This window comes from Lithobates pipiens, unplaced genomic scaffold, assembly GCF_037356315.1.
Source record: "Lithobates pipiens isolate NorthernLeopardFrog02 unplaced genomic scaffold, aLitPip1_a1.2 Scaffold_27, whole genome shotgun sequence".
NCBI lineage: Eukaryota > Metazoa > Chordata > Amphibia > Anura > Ranidae > Lithobates > Lithobates pipiens.
The window spans coordinates 30,390,782-30,411,693 of record NW_027507788.1 but is presented as its reverse complement, the minus strand read 5'-3'; the positions used below and the strand labels follow the sequence as shown (position 1 = coordinate 30,411,693).

The following is a 20,912-nucleotide window of genomic DNA, read 5'->3' as shown; positions in this document are numbered from 1 at the left end:
CCCTGCTTTGCTGACATCAGGAAACTGGAAGAGAAGCTGTCACGTACCTTGCAGCTGATCCTGACGTGCAGAGGGAAGGCCTCTCATGCAGCCCAAGCTCAGAGACCACTGATGTTGTGACAGTGGCCGCGAGAGCGCGACAAGGTATGAGTGCCCGTGGAGTCTTCCGCTGGAAGTCTTGATGCATGGCCAGTGTGTCAACAGAGTGGACCGGATAGCTGGAACAGCAGATGTCAACATGCACAGCAGACCCTGAGTTGGTGGACAGCAGGCAGCAGTAGACAATGGCTGATAGCAGGTACAGTAAGAACAGTGGACCACAGTAGAGGAAGCTCTAGTAGGAGCTAGGTAGATGCACGAAGGGCAGATGAACAACTGGATGCATAGTCAAACAAGCCAGGTCAGCAACAGATGGTCAGATACAGACATAGACTGCAGGCAAGGAATAGTCATGATACAGGAAGAAGTTGGCAACACGAGATCAGGTAGATGAGCAGAAGGCAGAGCAAAGTCCAGAGACAAGCAAAGGTCAGGGCAGGTAGCATTCAAGCGAAGTCAGGAGCAAGTCAGGAGCTGTAAAGCTGCAGATCTGACCACAATGGACTAGTGCAGCTGCTGCACTTATATAGGCCACTTGGCACCAGTGTCACTGGCTAATGCACGTGTGCAGGTACATAGGTACGCATTTGCCTGCATGCACCTGTGCCCAGCAAGAAGGACAGCGCCTGCACATTAGCATTCACTAGGGAACCCCAGCTGCGCTATGGCCAGCATGTCCCTGACAGAAGCTTTGGTGAGTGGTCTAGCTGTGTAGAGAAGTAGGTAAGTAAATAGCTAACAAATCCTTTGGATCTAAATGAGCAATTAACCCTTGCACTGCATGTGTAGTCAGACAATAAACCCAATGCAAAAAACTAAAAAATAAACGATGCAAATCAATAATACACTCACTAATGCTCTTTCATCTGTGTATTTACCACTGCGCTTCCAGCAAAAGAACCCTTCCCCACTAAGCAGCCATAAATAAATTATAAATAATTGAAACACGTGGCGCTAAACCAAGTGACTGTTACACCACTAAATATTATACTACAAAGTGTATCAGATATAGCTCAAAAAAATTGTATATATAAATAAAAAAATTAAAAATTAAAAAATTATTAAGTAAATAAACACGAAATAAAATAAATAACCCAGTGAATAAGTGATAGTTCACACTATACATTTAAACACTCCTCAGGGAGTATTGCAGAGCTACCGTGATACCGTAAAAAAAACTTTTAATCACACATAAGAAGATCCTCTTATGTTACACTCACATTTAAAAACTTGTAACCACGCCAAATAAGTCAAGCCACAGCACACTTTAACACAGCTGATTGCCAAAGCATTGGTGATTTTTAACGGACCCAGGGTATGCGAAACACACTCTTTAAATCTCTCACCGCTCCTTGGCCTCGCCAGCACCTTGGTGAAGATAGACGTGAGCCGTCCAATGGTTCTTCTCACTCTCAGTTACCTAGTAGCCCAGCCCCGACATGTTTCGTCATTCACTTGACTTAATCATGGGCTGAGTGTGAGGCTGATTTAGTCAGTGAGTTAATTCCCATAAAGGGTAGAGGAATCACATTTCACAGCGGTGTGGTGAAGGAAAGGCGGTTTGAGAGAAAAAAACACTGATCAATATTGTTTGTTAAAGGGAAATATGTTTTGGAGATTCACGGCCTTTTGCAACATTGTATGAACACTGCATATGCTCTGCAATACTCCCCGAGGAGTGTTTAAATGTATAGTGTGAACTATCACTTATTCACTGGGTTATTTATTTTTATTTTATGTTTATTTACTATTAATAATTTTTACATTTTTTTTTTTATGTATACAATTTTTTTGAGCTATATTTGATGCACTTTGTAGTATAATATTTAGTGTAGTAACAGTCACTTTGTTTAGCGCTACGTGTTTCAATTATTTATTATAGGAACAAATACACAGAAACAACTAAAAACACAGATACATATGCCAGCTGTTCCAACATGATGCCATTCTGTGCAGGACCCAGCCACTGCCAGAGGAAGAAAAGGTTATGAGGGCCTCTGATGTCAAATGACCAGACTGGAGACCCATGAAAAAAGGTATGTACTGTATACATAAATTTATTTTAAAAAAATTGGTGGAGGGTGCTTCAAGAGGGCTTAGGGCAGGAAACGATGGGGACAACCTGGAACTGGGCATAAGGTCACTCATGTTTGAGACAGGACTATTAATATTGTTTATATGTTTTTTGATGCAGTAATTATCTTGTATATGGATACCATGCCTACATATCAGGGTTGTTATCATTCATCAAGATGAGAAGTGGCCCGTTTCTACTTTATCATTACTAATCATGGAAAATTGACACCTGTGGTAAAAGTGGTGAATAATAGTCAACATAGAGGTTTGCTACACTTAACAAGTTATTTACAAGTTTAATATTTTATCCCCTAAAGGGTTAGGTGTTGTAGGGAAGACCTAAAATGTAAATTGTACCTAAGCAGTATCCTAAAAAAAGGTACCTTTTTATCTGGAATTCCTCCTGAAAAATATCAGTGCACTTCCTGGCGTTTTGAAGTGTGCGATTTAAGGCACTGCTGCCTTTGACAGTTAGTCTCAGGAAATTTGGAGTGAGATTTGGTGATATCAATACAGTACTGCTCACTGATCTTCTTCTTGGAGGCCATTACATGAGAAAGTAATGTCCTGCCTCTACCAATATGGTGGCCTCCACACAGAGACACAGTGCAGAACAAGTCATGGAAAGTCAATAATGTCAAAAGATCAGCTGCTGAGGTGGCTGCAGGCCAAATGAACCTTGGAACCTCTTTTTGGTGGATCTTTATGATCCACCATTAATTTTATGAATTACAGAGCAAACCAAAGCCTACAAATATAAAGTCTATTGTGTTTATGTGTCATAAACTAAACAGAGGTAGGTCAGGATGTATAATGGATACGTACAGATTGGTTCAGGTGTCATGCACATACTCTCGTCACAGCAGGTGGTGTTTATCAGGATGATCTTGGTTGAACTGCGGATGCTTCCGGCACGGTTGCATTCATGGGATTTGCCACATCTCTTGGTTATCTCAACTTCATCGCTCCCATCTGAAACAGAAGACCTCTCTAGAATAATATCTGTGCTTCCTTCCTGGATAGCCTTCATAGCTGTTTACTGTTTATTTGTCCAAAGAAAAGCCAGTGAATTGTAAGCATTCAATTTGTTATGGGCTATGGCACCTTAGACACTATGGGGTAAATTTAAAAAATATTCACAGAGCTATTGGTCCTGTCAAACGGCATGTACATTTGTTTTATGTGACTGGAGGCAAAATTAATGTTATAAAGTTATTTTCTATCCAGTTCATGTTTTGTTTTTTGTTTTTTTGTTTTTATTTATACAGAATAGAGTGAATCAGGAAAATGCTGCATTACGACCACTAGATGGAGCTGATGATACTATAAAACAAATACTCCATTTAGTGGTCACAAAGCATGTTTTCCTAATTTATTGAACTCTATGAATGAAAAACATTCAACCTGGAGAGAATATAGTCAAAGAAAATTTGTTATTGCCCTCATTTACACCGAACAAATGTACATGCAATTTTAGAGAATTACTAAGATAGTATGTGATTTTTTTTTTTTTTTTTTTTTATAAATACACCCCTCAATCATACTTCAAGGGAAATGAAAGGTTTAGAGCTAAACTCAACTTAATTACTTATACATTTTTTTTATTGATATTTAGCAATTACCAATTTACAGTATCTCACAAAAGTGAGTACACCCCTCACATTTTTGTAAATATTTTATTATATCTTTTCATGTGACAACACTGAAGAAATAACACTTTGCTACAATGTAAAGTAGTGAGTGTACAGCTTGTATAAACAGTGTAAATTTGCTGTCCCCTCAAAATAACTCAACACACAGCCATTAATGTCTAAACTGCTGTAAAAAAAAGTGAGTACACCCCTAAGTGAAAATGTCCAAATTGGGCCCAATTACCCATTTTTCCTCCCAGGTACCATGTGACTCGTTAGTGTTAAATGGCCTCAGGTGTGACTAGGGAGCGGGTGTGTTAAATTTGGTGTTATCACTCTCACTCTCTCATACTGGTCACTGGAAGTTCAACATGGCACCTCATGGCAAATAACTCTCTGAGGATCTGAATAAAAGAATTGTTGCTCTACATAAAGATGGCCTAGGCAATAAGTAGATTGCCAAGACCCTGAAACTGAGCTGTAGCACAGTGGCAGGACCATACAGTGGTTTAACAGGACAGGTTCCATTCAGAACAGTCCTCGCCATTGTGGACCAAAGAGGTTGAGTGCACATGCTCAGCGTCATATCCAGAGGTTGGCTTTGGGAAATAGACGTATGAGTGCTGCCAGCATTGCTGCAGAGATTGAAGGGGTGGGGAGGTCAGCCTGTCTGTGCTCAGACCATACGCCACACACTGCATCAAATTTGTCTACATGGCTGTCGTCCCAGAAGGAAGCCTCTTCTAAAGATGATGCACAAGAAAGCCTGCAAACAGTGTGGTGAAGACAAGCAGACTAAGGACATGGATTATTGGAACCATGTCCTGTGGTCTGATGAGACCAAGATAAACTTATTTGGTTCAGATGGTGTCAAATGTATGTGGCGGCAACCAGAGGAAGAGTACAAAGACAAGTGTGTCTTGCCTACAGTAAAGCATGGCGGTAGGGGTGTCATGGTCCGGGGCTGCATGAGTACTTCCGGCACTGGGGGAGCTACAGTTCATTGAGGAAACTATGAATGCCAACATGTACTGTGACATACTGAAGCAGAGCATGATCCCCTCCCTTCAGAGACTGGGCCGCAGGGCAGTATTCCAACATAACAACCTCAAACACACCTCCAAGATGACCACTGCCTTGTTAAAGAAGCTGAGGGTAAAGGTGATGGACTGGCCAAGCATGTCTCCAGACCTAAACCCTATTGAGCATCTGTGAGGCATCCTCAAACGGCAGGTGGAGGAGTGCAAGGTCTCTTACATCCACCAGCTCTGTGATGTCATAATGGAGGAGTGGAAGAGGACTACAGGGGCAACCTGTGAAGCTCTGCTGAACTCCATGCCCAAGAGGGTTAAGGCAGTGCTGGAAAATAATGGTGGCCACAAAAAATATTGACACTCTGGGCCCAATTTGGACATTTTCACTTAGGAGTGTACTCACTTTTTTTTCCAGCGGTTTAGACATTAATGGCTGTGTGTTGAGTTATTTTCAGGGGACAGCAAATTTACACTGTTATTCAAGCTGTACAATCACTACTTTACATTGTAGCAAAGTGTCATTTCTTCAGTGTTGTCACATGAAAAGATAGAATAAAATATTTACAAAAATGTGAGGGGTGTACTCACTTTTGTGAGATACTGTGTATCTGTTTTTATAGAGGGGGAAGTGTTCTGCAGTCTATTAAATGGGTGGAGGGACTGGACAGAGTTGACTACACTGCTTGGGGCTTCAGTGCAGCAGAAAAACTGCATTATCAGCAGCAAATCATTTTGCTCCAAAATTTCCACTCCGCTTTAACCCCCCAGTCTGTATCAGGTGCTTGCCCTGGAGTGTGTCCTTGCTCAACAACAATGCATCCAAATGGAAGGAAAGGGGTGCACATTGATACCATTATAGTACTTACAAATGTTATTCAGGTAACGCAGATCCACTTCAGGATATTCTGCCTCTCATTTACCTGACCCAACGTGTTTCGCACAAATAGACTTATTCATGGAGAGCTTTTTGTGTGAAATGTGTAGGGACAGATTGATGACAGGTAGGATTCCACTAGAGAAGAAGGAGCACAACATTAATTCCTCGCCTTCCTCTAATAAAGTCAGAAGCAACAATCATTTTGTCCTTTACCGTTATAGTTGTTTGTTTACTGGTCATACCAGCCAAGCAAGCATCAGTTTGATCAGACGCTTAGGAGGGCAGAGGAGGAATCAGAGGTCTTTAAGACTCCTTATCTCTCAATAAAATGTACTTGTCACTGCCCCAGCTATCACAAAGAATGTTGTTCATCCCTTGTGATAGCAATAAAGTTGAATTAAAAAAAAGAAACAGTGAAAAAAAAAATTAAATAAAATAAATACTAGAATTTAAAAAATAAATAAAGCGGCCCTGTCCCTCCATGCTTAAATGCAAATGCGAACGTGCACGTAAGTCCCACACACATATGTAAACAATTATTGTACCACGCATGTGAGGTATTACCTCGAATGCCACGCTTAACTGGTAACCTGTAAAGGTTTTTAAAGGGTCGCCTATTTTTTGTTTTTTTGCCATTTCATGGGTGTGTCAAATTTAAAATCTTTACATACTTGATGTCTATGTACTTAGCAAAGCTTTATCATTTATATGTTACCAAAATACTGGGTGTTATATTGTGTCTTTGTGCAGTAAAATGTATTTTTTGCATTTGATAAACGGCTGCACAAATATTGTGTGACTTACAAAAAATTGTAACAGCCACTATTTTACTCTCCAGGGTCTCTGCTTTAAAGAGGAAGTAAAGGCAGGCAAAGAAAAAAAAAAAAAAAGCACCCTGTTAGCAGCGCAGTGCATTGCCTTTTGTTATCCAATTACCCCTCACTTCCTGTTTCCCCTGTGTTAAATAATCATTTTCCTTAAGAAAAATCAAGGGAGAATTTTTCTTGAAACTGGGAGGATGATTCTCCATTCACCTTTACCGAGGCCTGCGGGTGATTGTAAAGTACTTTGATCCATCGGATCATTCTCGGCCCAATGCCCATTACTTCCGGTGTTTCTAACATGAGTCCCCAGTCTACCCTGTCGAATGCTTTCTCCGCATCCATCGACAGGAATAGACCTGGGAACCCTTTCTTTTTTAAGGCCTGGAGTAGGAGTAACAACCTCACGCCATTATCCCTGCCTTCTCTCTCGGGTATGAATCCGACCTGGTCTAGATGCACCAGCTCGGTCATCTTTTCCTTCAGTCTAGATGCCAGAACCTTGGCAAACAGTTTTGTGTCGGCATTCAGTAGGGCTATCGGCCTATAACTGGAGCAGAGCGAGCTGTCCTTACCCTCCTTCAGTAACACCGTGATTGAGGCCCGCAAAGCCTCTCCCCCCATTTCATATTTTGTGCCTAGACCATTCATGTATTGACAGAGCTTAGGGACTAAGATCTCCTTATATTTTTTCAGGTAGAAAGTCATATACCCGTCTGGTCCCGGGCTTTTACCGGGTGCCGAATCTTTCAATGCGTTGTATATTTCCTCTTCTGTTATAGGTCTATCTATGTTAAATCTATCACTTTCTTGTAAGTGCGGCAGTTTCGCTTTATTCAAAAATTCTTTCATTTTTTTCCTTTTTCCCTTTACCTTGTACCCCTTTCTGACCTACGTCATACAGGGCTTCGTAATATTGCTTGAACACCTCGTGTTAGTTATTAATTAAACTGATTTTCTTTCTTTTTTCAGATTTTCTAATTTTTGGACTTTCAAATCTTTGAATTCCCAAATTCCGAAAATTTGAAAATTCAGAGTTCCTAAAATCCGAACATTCGGAATTCCGAAAATCCAAAATTTGAAAATTTGAAAATTCGGAATTTCAGAATTCGAAAATCAGAAAATTCGAAATTCGGAAATTCTAAAATTCGAAATTCGGAAATCCGAAAATCCGAAAAATTGAAATGTGAAAATTCCCAAAGTTTCTGAATTCCGAATTTTTGAATTTCCGAAAAAAAGCAAAAAAAGAATGAAGCGAAAACGAAAATGAATTAATTTTTTGTCAGTGCACATGTCTACTATGTTGTCAACCAAAACACAAAGTTACAAGCTCACTGTATTTCTGGTGGATCAATGGTCATCTTTCTGTATTTAATTATTAATTACAAGCTCTTGTTCCTGACCTCATTCATCATATTATGTGCATACATAATACAAACTTACCATATATACTCCTTCTTCTTTCGAACACACAGACATCCTCATGGGGGGAGCATAAGTTTTGAGAGTCCCTGCAGTTATTGACATTGTAATCATGACATACGTCACACCAGATGAAATAACCTGGAAGAGAAACAGTTACAAGTCAATTTCTACAAATTTTAGGTAAAAGGAAGTTCCAAATTAAAAATCCTTAGGTGTCCAAAGTCTTTATCGTTCAACTGGTTACAACAAGTAGGGCAAAAGACATGCAACATGTTTCGGGGGCCACATAGTCCCCCTTCTTCAGGGCTGGGTGAAATGGCAGAATGTTAAAGGGACTTACTCCTAAGCAGACTGATCTGCTGGTGGAGGATGTTATAAATAATAGTCAGTGCCGGTGCTCATAGTAGACGTGTCAAAGGCACTTGCCTGCAGATCAGATTTGCTTAAAGTGTTACTAAACCCAGGACCCCCGCATGCATTATATCTGGTCTCCCACAGTACACAGAACATGGAAATGCAATCATTTTAGTAAATATAAACTGCTAAATACCGTTTCTCATCAGCAGTATATAGCAGTCTTGTGACTTCTATCAGTGTCTGGTTAAAGCTTGTAGGAGGAGTTTTCATTCTCCTCTGACTGTCCTGTGAGGCTTCAGGACCCCTGACCCTCTTGTCTGGTCCTGTGCTGATCACTTGCACTTTGAAGAAAAAAATACTCTCTAGCAATACACACCAAACTGAGCATGTGCAGCTTGCCCCCAAGGCTCTGTTCTATCAGAAGATAGATTGGGGAAGGGGAAGGATCAGAGAAGACAGGATCAAACAGCCTTTTTACACAATGCAGAGGATTAACCCCTTGGATTCCACAGTGAGTATAACAAGCATGCTTTACTGCATATACAGACTGATTTTACTGGTGTAGGTTTAGTAACACTTTATGAGTACTTTTGAGTCCATTGGATAGGTAAAGAGACACATGCAGTATTAAAGTTTGTTATATTTGGGATATATTTAAAGTGGTATTAACTCTTCGACTTTTTAACTGCTCGCCAACCAGCCGCCGCAGTTGAACTGCGACAGCATGGCTCGGCTGCGCAAATCGCCATTATGCTACATCGGTAGCAGAAATGTCCACTAGGGGGCGCTTGCACGCAGCCAAAGGCGCGTGCGCCCCCCCGCTAGCTCCCTAAGCCGATGAGAGTGCCCGCCGGTCTCGATCGCCGCCGGGCTGCCGCGATCGCTCGGGGCACATGGGGAACTGGGAGCTGTGTGTGTAAACACACAGTTTCCGGTTCTCTGAGCAGTGAACTGACAGATCGTCTGTTCATACAGAGTAAGGGCAGCAATCTGTTAGTTTCCCTGCACAGTCTCACCCATCCCCCCTTCAGTTAGAATACATACTAGGATACATATTAACCCCTTCACTGCCCCCTGGTGTTAACTCCTTCACTGCCAGTGACATTTTTACAGTAATCAATGAAATTTTAATCACACTGATCGCTGTATTAATGCCAATGGTCCCAAAAAGGTGTTAAAATTGTCTGACCATGTTGTTGCAGTCATGATAAAAATTGCAGATAGCTGCCATTACTAGTAAAAAAAAAAATTATTAATAAAAATGCCATAAAACTATCTCCTATTTTGTAGACGCTATACCTTTTGCGCAAATCAATCAATATGCGCCTATTGCCAAAAATATGTAGAAGAATACATATCGGCCTAAACTAATGGAAAAAAATAATTTTTATACATTTTTTGGGGATATTTATTATAGCAAAAAGTTAAAAATAATGTGTTTTTTTCAAAATTGTCGCTCTGTTTATAGCGCAAAAAATAAAAACGCAGAGGTGATCAAATACCACCAAAAGAAAACTCTTTTTTGGGGAAAAAAAGGACGTCAATTTTGTTTGGGAGCCACTTCGCATGACCGCGTAATTGCCAGTTAAAGCGACGCAGTGCCAATTCGCAAAACGTGGTCTGGTCTTTGGCCAGCCAAATGGTCCGGGTCTTAAGTGGTTAAGAAAGTAAAAAACATGTTAGACTTACCTGCTCTGTGTAATGGTTTTGCACAGAGCAGCCCTGATGCTCCTTTTCTCTGGTCCCCCGTCGGCGCTCCTGGCTCCCCCTCCTTGACCTGTGCCCTCCAGCACTATATACACTATATTGTGCAGTCCATACTTCTCCCCAAAGCGTTTATTGTCTCAACAGTTGCCAGTTGCTAAGCAATCCCTGAATATTTTAATGAAGTTCTTCATTAAGGAAGGTTCAGACAAAGTGTTAACACTATCTACAGTATTGTCAGTGTGCAAAAAGCCATATGTAATAGAAGAGTCCCATTTTTTTTACTGATTGTGCTGAGGTTTATATGTGTCTGTAAGACTCTTGTTTGTGGCCCAGCAACCAAAGCAAATTTCATAGGTACAAAGAAGCCTAGGTTTTGTTTAACCACTTCAGCTCCGGATGGTTTTACCCCCTTCATGGCCAGACCATTTTTTTGCGATACGGCACGGCGTTACTTTATCTGACAATTGTGCAGTCGTATGGCGCTGTACCCAAATAAAATTTCCCTTTCCCCTACAAATAGAGCTTTCTTTTGGTGGTATTTGATCACCCCTGTGGTTTTTATTTTTTGCGCTATAAGCAAATAAAGACCGATAGTTTTGAAAAAAAAAAAACAATATTTTTTCAAGAAAAAAATCCCAGTACACGTAAATTGATTGGTTTGTGCAAAAGTTATCGCGTCTATAAATTATGGCATTTTTATTTATTTATTTTACTAGTAATGTCGGCGATGAGTGATTTTTAGTACGACTGAGACATTGCAGCAGACAAATCGGACACCTAACTGACACTTTTAACACTTTTTTGGGAACCAGTGACACTTAACATCAGGAACGATCAAAGGGTTAAATGTGTTCATAGGGAGTACTTGCTAACTGTGTGGGGGGTGCTCCGACTGGGTGAAGACAGAGATCGGTGTTCCTGCTTAGCAGGAACACCGATCTCTATCTTCACCCCTGTGAGAACGGCGATCTGCCTTGTTGGCAAATCGCCGTTCTGCCTCTATGGGGAATGATCACAGGTGGCCGGCGGACATTGTATATATATATATATATATATATATATATATATATATATATATATATATTGTATATATAAAAATAGTGGTTAATACCACCAAAATGTATTTGGGTACAGAGTGGCGTGATGGAGTAATTGTTGGTCCAATTATTACAGCACTGAAAACTGAAAAAATGGCTCGGTAATGAAGGGATTTCACAGGCTGGTACTCAAAGTGATTACGTTAAAACTAACTAAATGTCAATAGGTTCTCCCTTAATGCAAATTCCACTTCCTTTCTAAAAGTAAATTGTGGACTTTACTCACCTATTCCTTGATCGGGGTTGCTGTCCGTTTTTCTACAGTAATGGTTTTCTAAATTCATTGGTCTGTTTAAAAATATCATATCGCTATCGTTTTTGCAGAAATTCTTTGTGGAGCAACCGCTGACAAAAATTTGATTTGTTTCTGTGATAAGAAATTGAAATAGACAAATAGTCAGTCTACTGATTTTTGCAGAACATTGGCCCCTATCTAAATTGACACTGTCATGAATACTGTACATATGCATGCGAGGAAGGGAGCATAGATAATTGGTTCTCAATTGCCGAGATGCAGCCTCCCCTTTTCCAGGGCTCCATCCAGTTGCTCATAACCTCCCACAGTGCCTTCCAACACTCATAGTGCACCCCCAACATCATAGAGTGAACCATAGTGCCAACCAGGACACCTGACATCCTGCAGCCTCAGTGCCCCCCCCCCCCCCCACCTCCTACAGTGCTCCATCCAGTTGCCCATAACCTCCCACAGTGCCTTCCAGCTCTCATAGTGGACCCCAACATCATAGAGTGAACCATAGTGCCAACCAGGACACCTGACATCCTGCAGCCTCAGTGCCCCCCCCCCCCACCTCCTACAGTGCTCCATCCAGTTGCCCATAACCTCCCACAGTGCCTTCCAGCTCTCATAGTGGACCCCAACATCATAGAGTGAACCATAGTGCCAACCAGGACACCTGACATCCTGCAGCCTCAGTGCCCCCCCCCCCCCCCTTACCTCCTACAGTGCTCCATCCAGTTGCCCATAACCTCCCACAGTGCCTTCCAGCTCTCATAGTGGACCCCAACATCATAGAGTGAAACATAGTGCCAACCAGGACATCTGATATCCTGCAGCCTCAGTGCCCCCCCCCCCCCCCCCAACCTCCTACAGTGCTGCCCAGTATCTCACAGGGCCTCATAGCCTGCTGCAGAGCCTTTAGCACCCCATAGAACCCCCAACCTCCTACAGTGCCCCCCCCCAACCTCCCACAGTGCTCCCCAGCCCTTTCGAGATTTTCTCATCCTCTATAGAAGTGGTATCCAAACTGGGTGGGCCAGATGCAGCCTTACATTTATCTGGCTCTTGGAGCACTGTTTTATCCACTGATACCAATAATGGGGCATAATTCCCCCAACTGACAGCAATGAAGGGAAACAATTCCTCCCAATGACAGCAGCAACGGGGCACAATGACCCCAATGATAGGGCACAATTCCCCTCACTGACACCAGAGAAGGGACATAATTCCTCCCAATGACACAAAGAATTGGGCAATATTCCTCCCCAGTGACACCAATGATGGGGCACAAGTCCTCCCAATGACACCAACAATGGGGCCCAATAATCCAAATGATAGGGCACAATTCCTCCCACTGACACCAATGATGGTGCACAATTACTCCTACTAAAACAAACGATTGGGCATTATTTTTTTCCCACTGACTTTGGGACCTTTTCTACTCAAATGGCCTCAGTCCGGCCCCCCCAAAGTCTGAAGAACAGTAAACTGGCCTTTTGTTTACAAAGTTTGGGGACACCTGCTCTACAGGGTCACCAAGTCAGCTGCAGAGTCCCCTAACTCACTTCACCCCCCCCCCCCATCCCCAAAACAGTGACACCCTGCTCTATCCAGAGCCCTCCAGCATTTCAATACATGTTTTGCATGTCCATATTTTTACTGTGTGGAGTATAAACTTTACACTTTACAGTTGGGGCATTAATCATTTTGGTAGAATTTACAGGGTTTTGGTCTCAAAAAGAGAAACCATGCTTTAGAAGTTCCTTGGGGGTGGGGACTGATGTGAATGTTTAGTATTACAGAGTTGGGGCATGGGAGCCAACACCCCAAAGCCATGCAGATGTAGTCAGTTACTGCCCTTTCAAAGGGCTGAAGCCAGGCCCCTAATCTACATGCAAGGCACCAAGTGCATGGATTCCGATGTTTTTTTATTTTTGTTTTGTTTTTTAGAAGCACATGATTAAAGACAGAGACTCTAATAGGCTTAAAAAAAAAATGAGCTCAGGGTGCACCCGAGCCCACCCAGTTGTGTGACAATAGCAAATTAATATTCACTATTGTCTTCCTGATTGTCCTCCTGGCCAATCAGAAAGCGGGTCCTGAGATCTGTCACCTGATTGGCCTAGAGGATAAGCAATCCTATCCTATCGAGTTGGAGGAGGGAGGAGATTCAGGGGAAACCGCCATGAAGCGCCCAGGAGGAGGAGATGTAGAGTGAAGCCGCCGCCAAAAGGAAGTGCTGCCTTGACCTAGATTGGGTAAGTGGAGGGCTGGCAACCGACCAACCTGGGGAGCGGGACTGGCTAGGCAGAGCTATAGTATGGGAATGAAAAACAGACTGGTATACTAAAGAAAAGCACCTTGTTAGTCACGGTTTGAGAGAAGCAAAATGCTGTGGATTCTAGTATACAGGGCGATGAGTCCCAGCACTGTGACCCCTGGTATTATTCTGTGTGTCACTCAGGCTAGCCAATCTGGGGTGTACATGTGGATTTCTCCGCATCTGCTGCTGGGAGTGCTGGCAAGGGACAGAGTACATCCTGGCTCTTAGCTGTAGCTCAAGGGAGAAGAAAGAGGTAATCCCCGATGCCGCACCTACATGTAGTTCTATGTATGGTGGTGTTGAGTGTGACAACCTCAGCCTGGACTCCAACCAGGTCATTCCCCAACTCTTTTTGCTCCACCCCCAGAGCCTTATCATACGCTGTGGTGCTCCCAAGGAGAGTAGAGGGAAGATGGCTTCATATTTATATGCACTGTTCTTTCTCACCCCCCCCCCCCCCCAGTGCTCTCCAGCTGTCCCCACCCCCCACCCCAGTGCTCTCCAGCCCTCCATTCTCCCCACCGCTGTTCTTTCTGGCCCCCTGGTGCTCTCAAGCTCCACCCATTGCTCTCCAGCCCCCCCCCCAGTGCTCTCTACCCCCATGCTCTCCACTCCTGTTCTTTTTGGCTCCCCCAGCACTCTCCACTCCCCACCCCTGTACTCTCCACTCCCATCTGCATTTTGCCCCCACCCATGTGCTCTCCAACCCTGCCAATGCTCTCCACCTCCCATAATGCTCTCCAGTCCCCCGTGCTTTTCCCCCTGTTTTTTCTGGCCCCCACTGGTGCTCTCAAGCTCCCCCCATTGCTCTCCACTCTCCCCTACTCTTTGTACCCCCCAGTACTCTCCGGCCCCCATGCTCTCCACTCCTGTTTTTCTGCCCCTCAGTGCACTCAGCCTACCATGCTCTCCACCCCTGTTATTTTTGCCCCCCCCCAGTACTCTCAAGTTCCCCCCAGAGCTCTCCGCTCCCCGCCCATGTGATCTCCACTACCCCCTGCTCTATGTCCCCAGCCATGTGTTCTCCAACCCCACCAGTACTATCTGCTCCCCCTTCTCTCCAGCTCCCACCCAGTGCTCTCCACTTCCCCAGGACCAGAGGACAAGCTGACTGGGGCCGGAAAATGAGGACGGCTGAAGGTGCAGGAGGCCAGGGACCACTTCATCTCACAGCAAACAGATCCTCTGGAAGGAGCACCGTCCCCATCCAAAACGAGAACAGACCCTGCCTTTTGCTGGCCGTCATGGATATCCTGTTGGCATGCAAGGTACTGTACCGAGCATCAACAACACACCTTCCCACAGACAGGGACTGCAGACTGGGACATGGGGCACAGGAGGGGCTGCATTTATGGGCACAGTGAGGCTGCATTTATTGGCACAGTGAGCCTGCATTCATGGCACAGTAAAGCTGCATTTGATGGGCACAGTGAGGCTGCAATAATGGGCACAGTAAGGCTGCAATGGTGGGCACGGTGAGGCCGCATTTGTGGGCACAGTGAGACTGCATTCACGGGCAGAGTAAAGCTGCATTTCGTTGGCACTCACCCCCCTTACCTTAGTGTATTCTTTCTGTGGAAGGTGGTCCCACCGCCCCACGTTCTGAGTTCCTGGGGTCCCCCTTGATGATTGTCCACTTACCACCTTTAACTGGAATTTGCATATATATATATATATATATATATATATATATATATATATATATATATAGATAGATAGATAGATAGATAGATAGATATAGATATAGATATAGATAGATAGATATATCCCTATGTGATTTCATATCTATATATAATACACTCTTCATCAAATGTGCTTTAAAATGTATGGTTTTCCTTTTCATGAACAAGAAAATAATGACGTTATGGTGTTGGGCTGGTATAATAATGCTGTGGGGCTGGTATGAAATTTTTTCCAGAGCTGGTTTTTATTCCCAGCCCGGCCCTGCATCAGCCTGTGCCTCTGTGCTTGTGATAGCTTTTGCTTCCTGGCTCAATATTTGGTTCCTTGTCTAACCACTGCTGTTAGATTGGATACTGTTGTTGCCAACCTTTGTATTGTACCTTTGGATTTCCACCAGAACTTGATCTCAGATTGGTAACTGGACTATTCTTGCTAATTATCAACTGTGACTTCAGAACTGTTTTTGGATTAAGATTGCTTACTTCTTGCCTTGACCTTAGACTTCCCAGGATACCAATGCTACCAACCACAGTCTACTGTCTGACTAGTCTCGGGACTACAGATACCCTTCCTTGTCTTAGCCTCTCAGTTCTAGTGCCATCTGGACAAAAAATATAGCATCATATTCTATGTCACAAGTAAGCCTGCTTGCCTTAAAGGATCTTCTATAGGTAGAAGAAATAACAGTCAGCTATAGTTCTTGACCTAGGCATCCGGGTGTGTGTTACATCATTTAACCAGGTGATTAGGATTTTATGCATATTGTAATTACACAGTATATATGTCATTGATATAACTCTATAATCATGTTAGAGACAGCTTCAGTTGTGTTTCTAAAGAATCCATAAAATGCATTGAGAAAGCTCCCCACATTAGGAAGATAAACGTTAAAAATGTATAGTATGCATGATCGTTTGACTGAGGAATTCAATGTACGAACCTATCAATAGTTAATGAGTACTGGAGGGAGATACCTTTACAACTGAGATAAAAATTGATGTATCTTTAAAATGTTTTAATGCAATAACAATAAAATGATATTGTCTTATACAATATGCCAATATTATATGAAGGTCTCTGCTTCAGTACCTGAAAAGTCCTTCAACTTTCAATTTTTTTTTATTTTTTGGCAATGCCACACACTGGATATCTACGAGTCATCTTCCACCTAACTTGATAGAGTATGCAGTTAAATTATGTCCGGTTTGACTTTACTTACGAAATGTGGTCACTCTTTTAAAATCCAGGCAATATTTTTCTTCCCCAGTACAATGCATTGAATACTGGGCTTTACACTCTTTATCCTCGGAGTAGCAGGCTGGGCATGAGACTCCATTCTTGGTTTTGTTAGCTGCTTTTACTTGAAGTAGTTACAGAAGAGAACAGAACGTTTTTTGAAAGCATTAGAAATATATCATGTATGAAGTAGGCAAGACCGTCATTACTGCATTATCGCTCTAACAATCAAGGTGATCAACAATCATTTAAGCAAATGTGGGCATGACTAAAGGATTTGTCAACCATTAAAATAATAACAGGGACTGTGTGACGTGGGTATAAATGCCCACATCAGCCATTTTATTCACAGAATAAAATATCATAACATTAACATAAACAACAATTAATAGATTATTTTGACAATGCAACCAGGAAGGGATTTTAGGTGTCCTCGAAGGCACAATTTATAACTAATCACCCATGTCCTTAGCTGCACCTCAATGGGCTTGAAGACCTTAGAAACTCACATGCTCTTACATTTTCCCCAGGGGACCTAGCTCCTGGGAGAACCACCAATAAAAAAACAAGTGGAAGCACTTCCTCTTCGACTGAACTTTGCATACCCAGAAGCCTTCACAGGAAGCTCCCTTGCATCACCACCTTTCCCAACTGACCTGCAGCTTCAGTAGAACCTACACCCCTTCCACATTGACCTCACATTTATTCTGACCCGTTCTTCCTCTTAGTCATGCAGACCCTCCATCCATTTGCTCTTTTCCAGGTCTCACTAGAATTGTCAACTATGTCTTCATTCAGAACAAAGAGAGGGGTGTAGACTTTAAAATGCAATTTTATTCATAAGTATGCGCAGTACGGGGCAGAAGAAGCTTCGTAAAATTTCCGAAGCTGAACGGCGCCTGCGCCGTGAGTGGAAGTGGTAGCCCCATCATCCAAGCGGACATAGGGTTGTGAAAATTAGAAGGCCCCTCGCGGGCGAGCTTCGCTCGCCGTGCTTCGGGCTCCGCCTCGCTGCGGTCGGCTCTTTTTTATTCCTACTCTATGTCCACTTGGATGGTGGGGCTAGAACCTGGCCTCAGTGCGCCGTTCATCATCGGCTATTTTCGGAATCTGTGTTGCTGTGTACTGCGCATGCGCAGTACACAGCGGACGCTATCTGATGGGGGACCTTATATGATAAGACACCGGCCGCGGTGGATGCAATGTTTACATCCGAAAGAGAGGCTTGAAGTGCTGCCGCGAGCGGGATGATGTCACTAATCAGCGACGCGTTTCCTGAGCGTATGGGTAGCGGTGGAGAGGCGACCGCGCTCCTTCATCAAGGCTTAAAAAGCTTATGAATAAAATTGCATTTTAAAGTCTACACCCAGAGGCACCCCTCTCTTTGTATTGTAGCAACTTGGAAGCCTGGCTTCAGTTCCTCTTTGGTGGCAGCCCTGTTTGTGGAATCCCCTGAAAAAATCTACTCTTACATTGGACTATAAAAAACATAATGGGCAATTAAATCCGTATATTGTTTTTTTCCTTTTTTTGTTCTACCCCCCTCCCTTTTTTTATCCTTTCCTTTCCTCATTTGCCCTTTTCTCCCTGGTCTCTTTTCTCCACCCCCCCCCCCCCCCTCTTCCTTTCTCTCAATATTGTGACTATTGATGAAATATTCGTTTATGCTTTGCATTACGGAGTGTGTGTTTTTTCCACCTTGGTTATTGTTCCTGTTAAATTGCGCCTTTACTTATCCTATGTCTTCATTTAGGCCTCCCCTTAGAGAGGCTCAAAAAGACCCACTGCTTTCCGAAGCAAAGTTTTGGTACTAATCACTGTTCCATATAAAAAGTACACTAAGCTGCTATTAGTAGGGTTGTGGAACTTTAACACCAGCACTAAAATGCCAACTGTTGCAATGCTGGACTTTGGTGGGATTTCAAAGCAGACCTTTCAGTAAACTTAGACCTGTGGACCCCTTACTGTTCTTTGTTTTGTTTTTTTTCCTTCTTGTGTGTTTATTTTTATATTGTTGCCCTATTTTTTCAATATTTTACTTTATGTCTGTCCATTTTCTTACTCTGTGAAAAAGAAGTTTAAAAATTAGGCTAATGAGGAATTTATTTTTTTGACACAAGAAAAGGTCCAACATAGTTGAAACGATGACGTTTATGGAAACCTCAAGAGCAAGGTTGAGCTTGGGTTCAGCTTGGGTTTGGAAGGAAAAAAAGCTGTCAGTGCTGGGCCAGTCAAGTGCAGCCAAAGCATTCGCCACCCAGCAGCTGCACATGCACAAAGGAGCAGGGATGCTCATGAGGTCATTGACCTAATATGGCCATGTGGTCATTGACAGCAGTGGGGTGGGCAAAGCCTCATCTGATCCTGATTGGACAAGCACTGACAGTTTCCTTCTGGGTTTAGCCAACCATGGGTTTTGGACCGAACCTAAGCTCATCCTTACTCAACACTCATTTAAAGTCTGTTGCACCACAGAAAAAAAATACCTACGCTTTGTCTTCCCTGTTGACTCTAATGCATCTATCAAACTTCTCCCAATTTCCCTGAAATCTTAGGAAAAAGAAAACTTTCACTTCTATTCATCTCATCCAATTATCAATGCTGTTCAGTGTGTCAACAACTCAAGTTAATGCACAGATGTCATCTACATCGCTTGAAAGGTTTGGGTGCATAGCATAATACGTAAAAAAGTTTAAAGTTTCAAACTAAACCCTTACACACTGGCTGAACAGGTGTGCAGCCGTCCGTATTGCAGCAGCTTGTACTGTATGTATTCTTCCCCCAAGGCGATGAAATGCTCTCGCTCACATTGCAGTCCTGAATCTTCAAACAATCTCTTCTAAAATAGGATTCTACAGCATTATTATCTGGGAAAACAAATAAAAAATTTTTTCAGAAAAAACAGTATACAGGTCCTTCTCAAAAAATTAGCATATTGTGATAAAGTTCATTATTTTCTGTAATGTACTGATAAACATTAGACTTTCATATATTTTAGATTCATTACACACAACTGAAGTAGTTCAAGCCTTTTCTTGTTTTAATATTGATGATTTTGGCATACAGCTCATGAAAACCCAAAATTCCTATCTCAAAAAATTAGCATATCATGAAAAGGTTCTCTAAACAAGCTATTAACCTAATCATCTGAATCAACTAATTAACTCTAAACACCTGCAAAAGATTCCTGAGGCTTTTAAAAACTCCCAGCCTGGTTCATTACTCAAAACCGCAATCATGGGTAAGACTGCCGACCTGACTGCTGTCCACAACTACTTCAGTTGTGTGTAATGAATCTAAAATATATGAAAGTCTAATGTTTATCAGTACATTACAGAAAATAATGAACTTTATCACAATATGCTAATTTTTTGAGAAGGACCTGTATATATATATATTTTTTTTTTTTTCATTTATATAATATGTGTTTGACCTTATTTGTCTGGAGTTCAGCTTCAGACCCCTATTCATGCTCGTTTTAGCAGTACTTTAGTGCTGTTTAAGGTTACTTTGCGTCACTTCCGAATCACTTTTCAGCCGCTTCGGAAAGCGCTGCCCATTCATTCCAATGGGCAGGGCGTTTTGGGAGCGCTAAATACAGCGCTCCCAAACCGCCCCAAAAATGCTGCTTGCAGTACTTCTTGGAACGTCCCGCAAGTGAACCGCCCCAGTGTGAAAAATCACACTTGAATGAATGGGATGCGGTTTTCAGGTGCTTAGCAGAGGCTATTTCCAGTGCTAAAGCGCCTGAAAACCGCCCCAGTGTGAAAGGGGTCTTGGTGGTAAGCCAAAAGTTGTTTAGCTATCTAAATGCCTGAAGCTTTAGAAATAATTTTCTCTCTCCTGGGATATGATACTGGTGTGCAGATGCTTCTCCTATGTTTGTTGGCTGCATACTGAATCAAATTGCAATCAACAGTGCAAGCTGGAGCTTATCTTTTGGACCCAGGATTCTGTGCTGGCAAACAAGTTAGTTTGATTAGTCATATGTAGATGGTAGAAGCATTGCAGGGGCATTTCCAAGCAACAGATATACAACCATAGGCGTGTGCAGGGGCTGTTCTTGGTGTGTCTGGGCACACCCTAATCACACCGTGGCAGAGATTCCCCCTGCTGATATTTCCTCAATGGGGCTCCAAAAAATATAAAAGATATAAAAAAAAATAAAAAATAATATAGCAATAAAATAGTAAAAAAAAATACAAAAATAGAATAATAAAAATGAAATACTACTGACACCATCCATTGCCCTACTGACACCATCCATTGCCCTACTGTTTTTTACATTTATTTATCAGAGTGTGTGTA

General features: G+C 42.5%; 1 protein-coding gene across 1 annotated transcript in view; it reads right to left on the bottom strand.

The window, feature by feature from the left end:
• Nucleotides 1-20,912, bottom strand: part of LOC143933720 (uncharacterized) — a 46,219-nt gene that overhangs the window by 10,003 nt on the left and 15,304 nt on the right. Inside the window, exons 3-7 of the mRNA XM_077456715.1 lie at nt 19,322-19,471; nt 16,588-16,728; nt 11,351-11,491; nt 7,982-8,101; nt 3,001-3,147 (exon numbers count right to left, since the gene is read on the bottom strand). Coding sequence (XP_077312841.1) covers nt 3,001-3,147; nt 7,982-8,101; nt 11,351-11,491; nt 16,588-16,728; nt 19,322-19,471 — 699 coding nt within the window. The remainder of the gene's footprint in view (nt 1-3,000; nt 3,148-7,981; nt 8,102-11,350; nt 11,492-16,587; nt 16,729-19,321; nt 19,472-20,912) is intronic.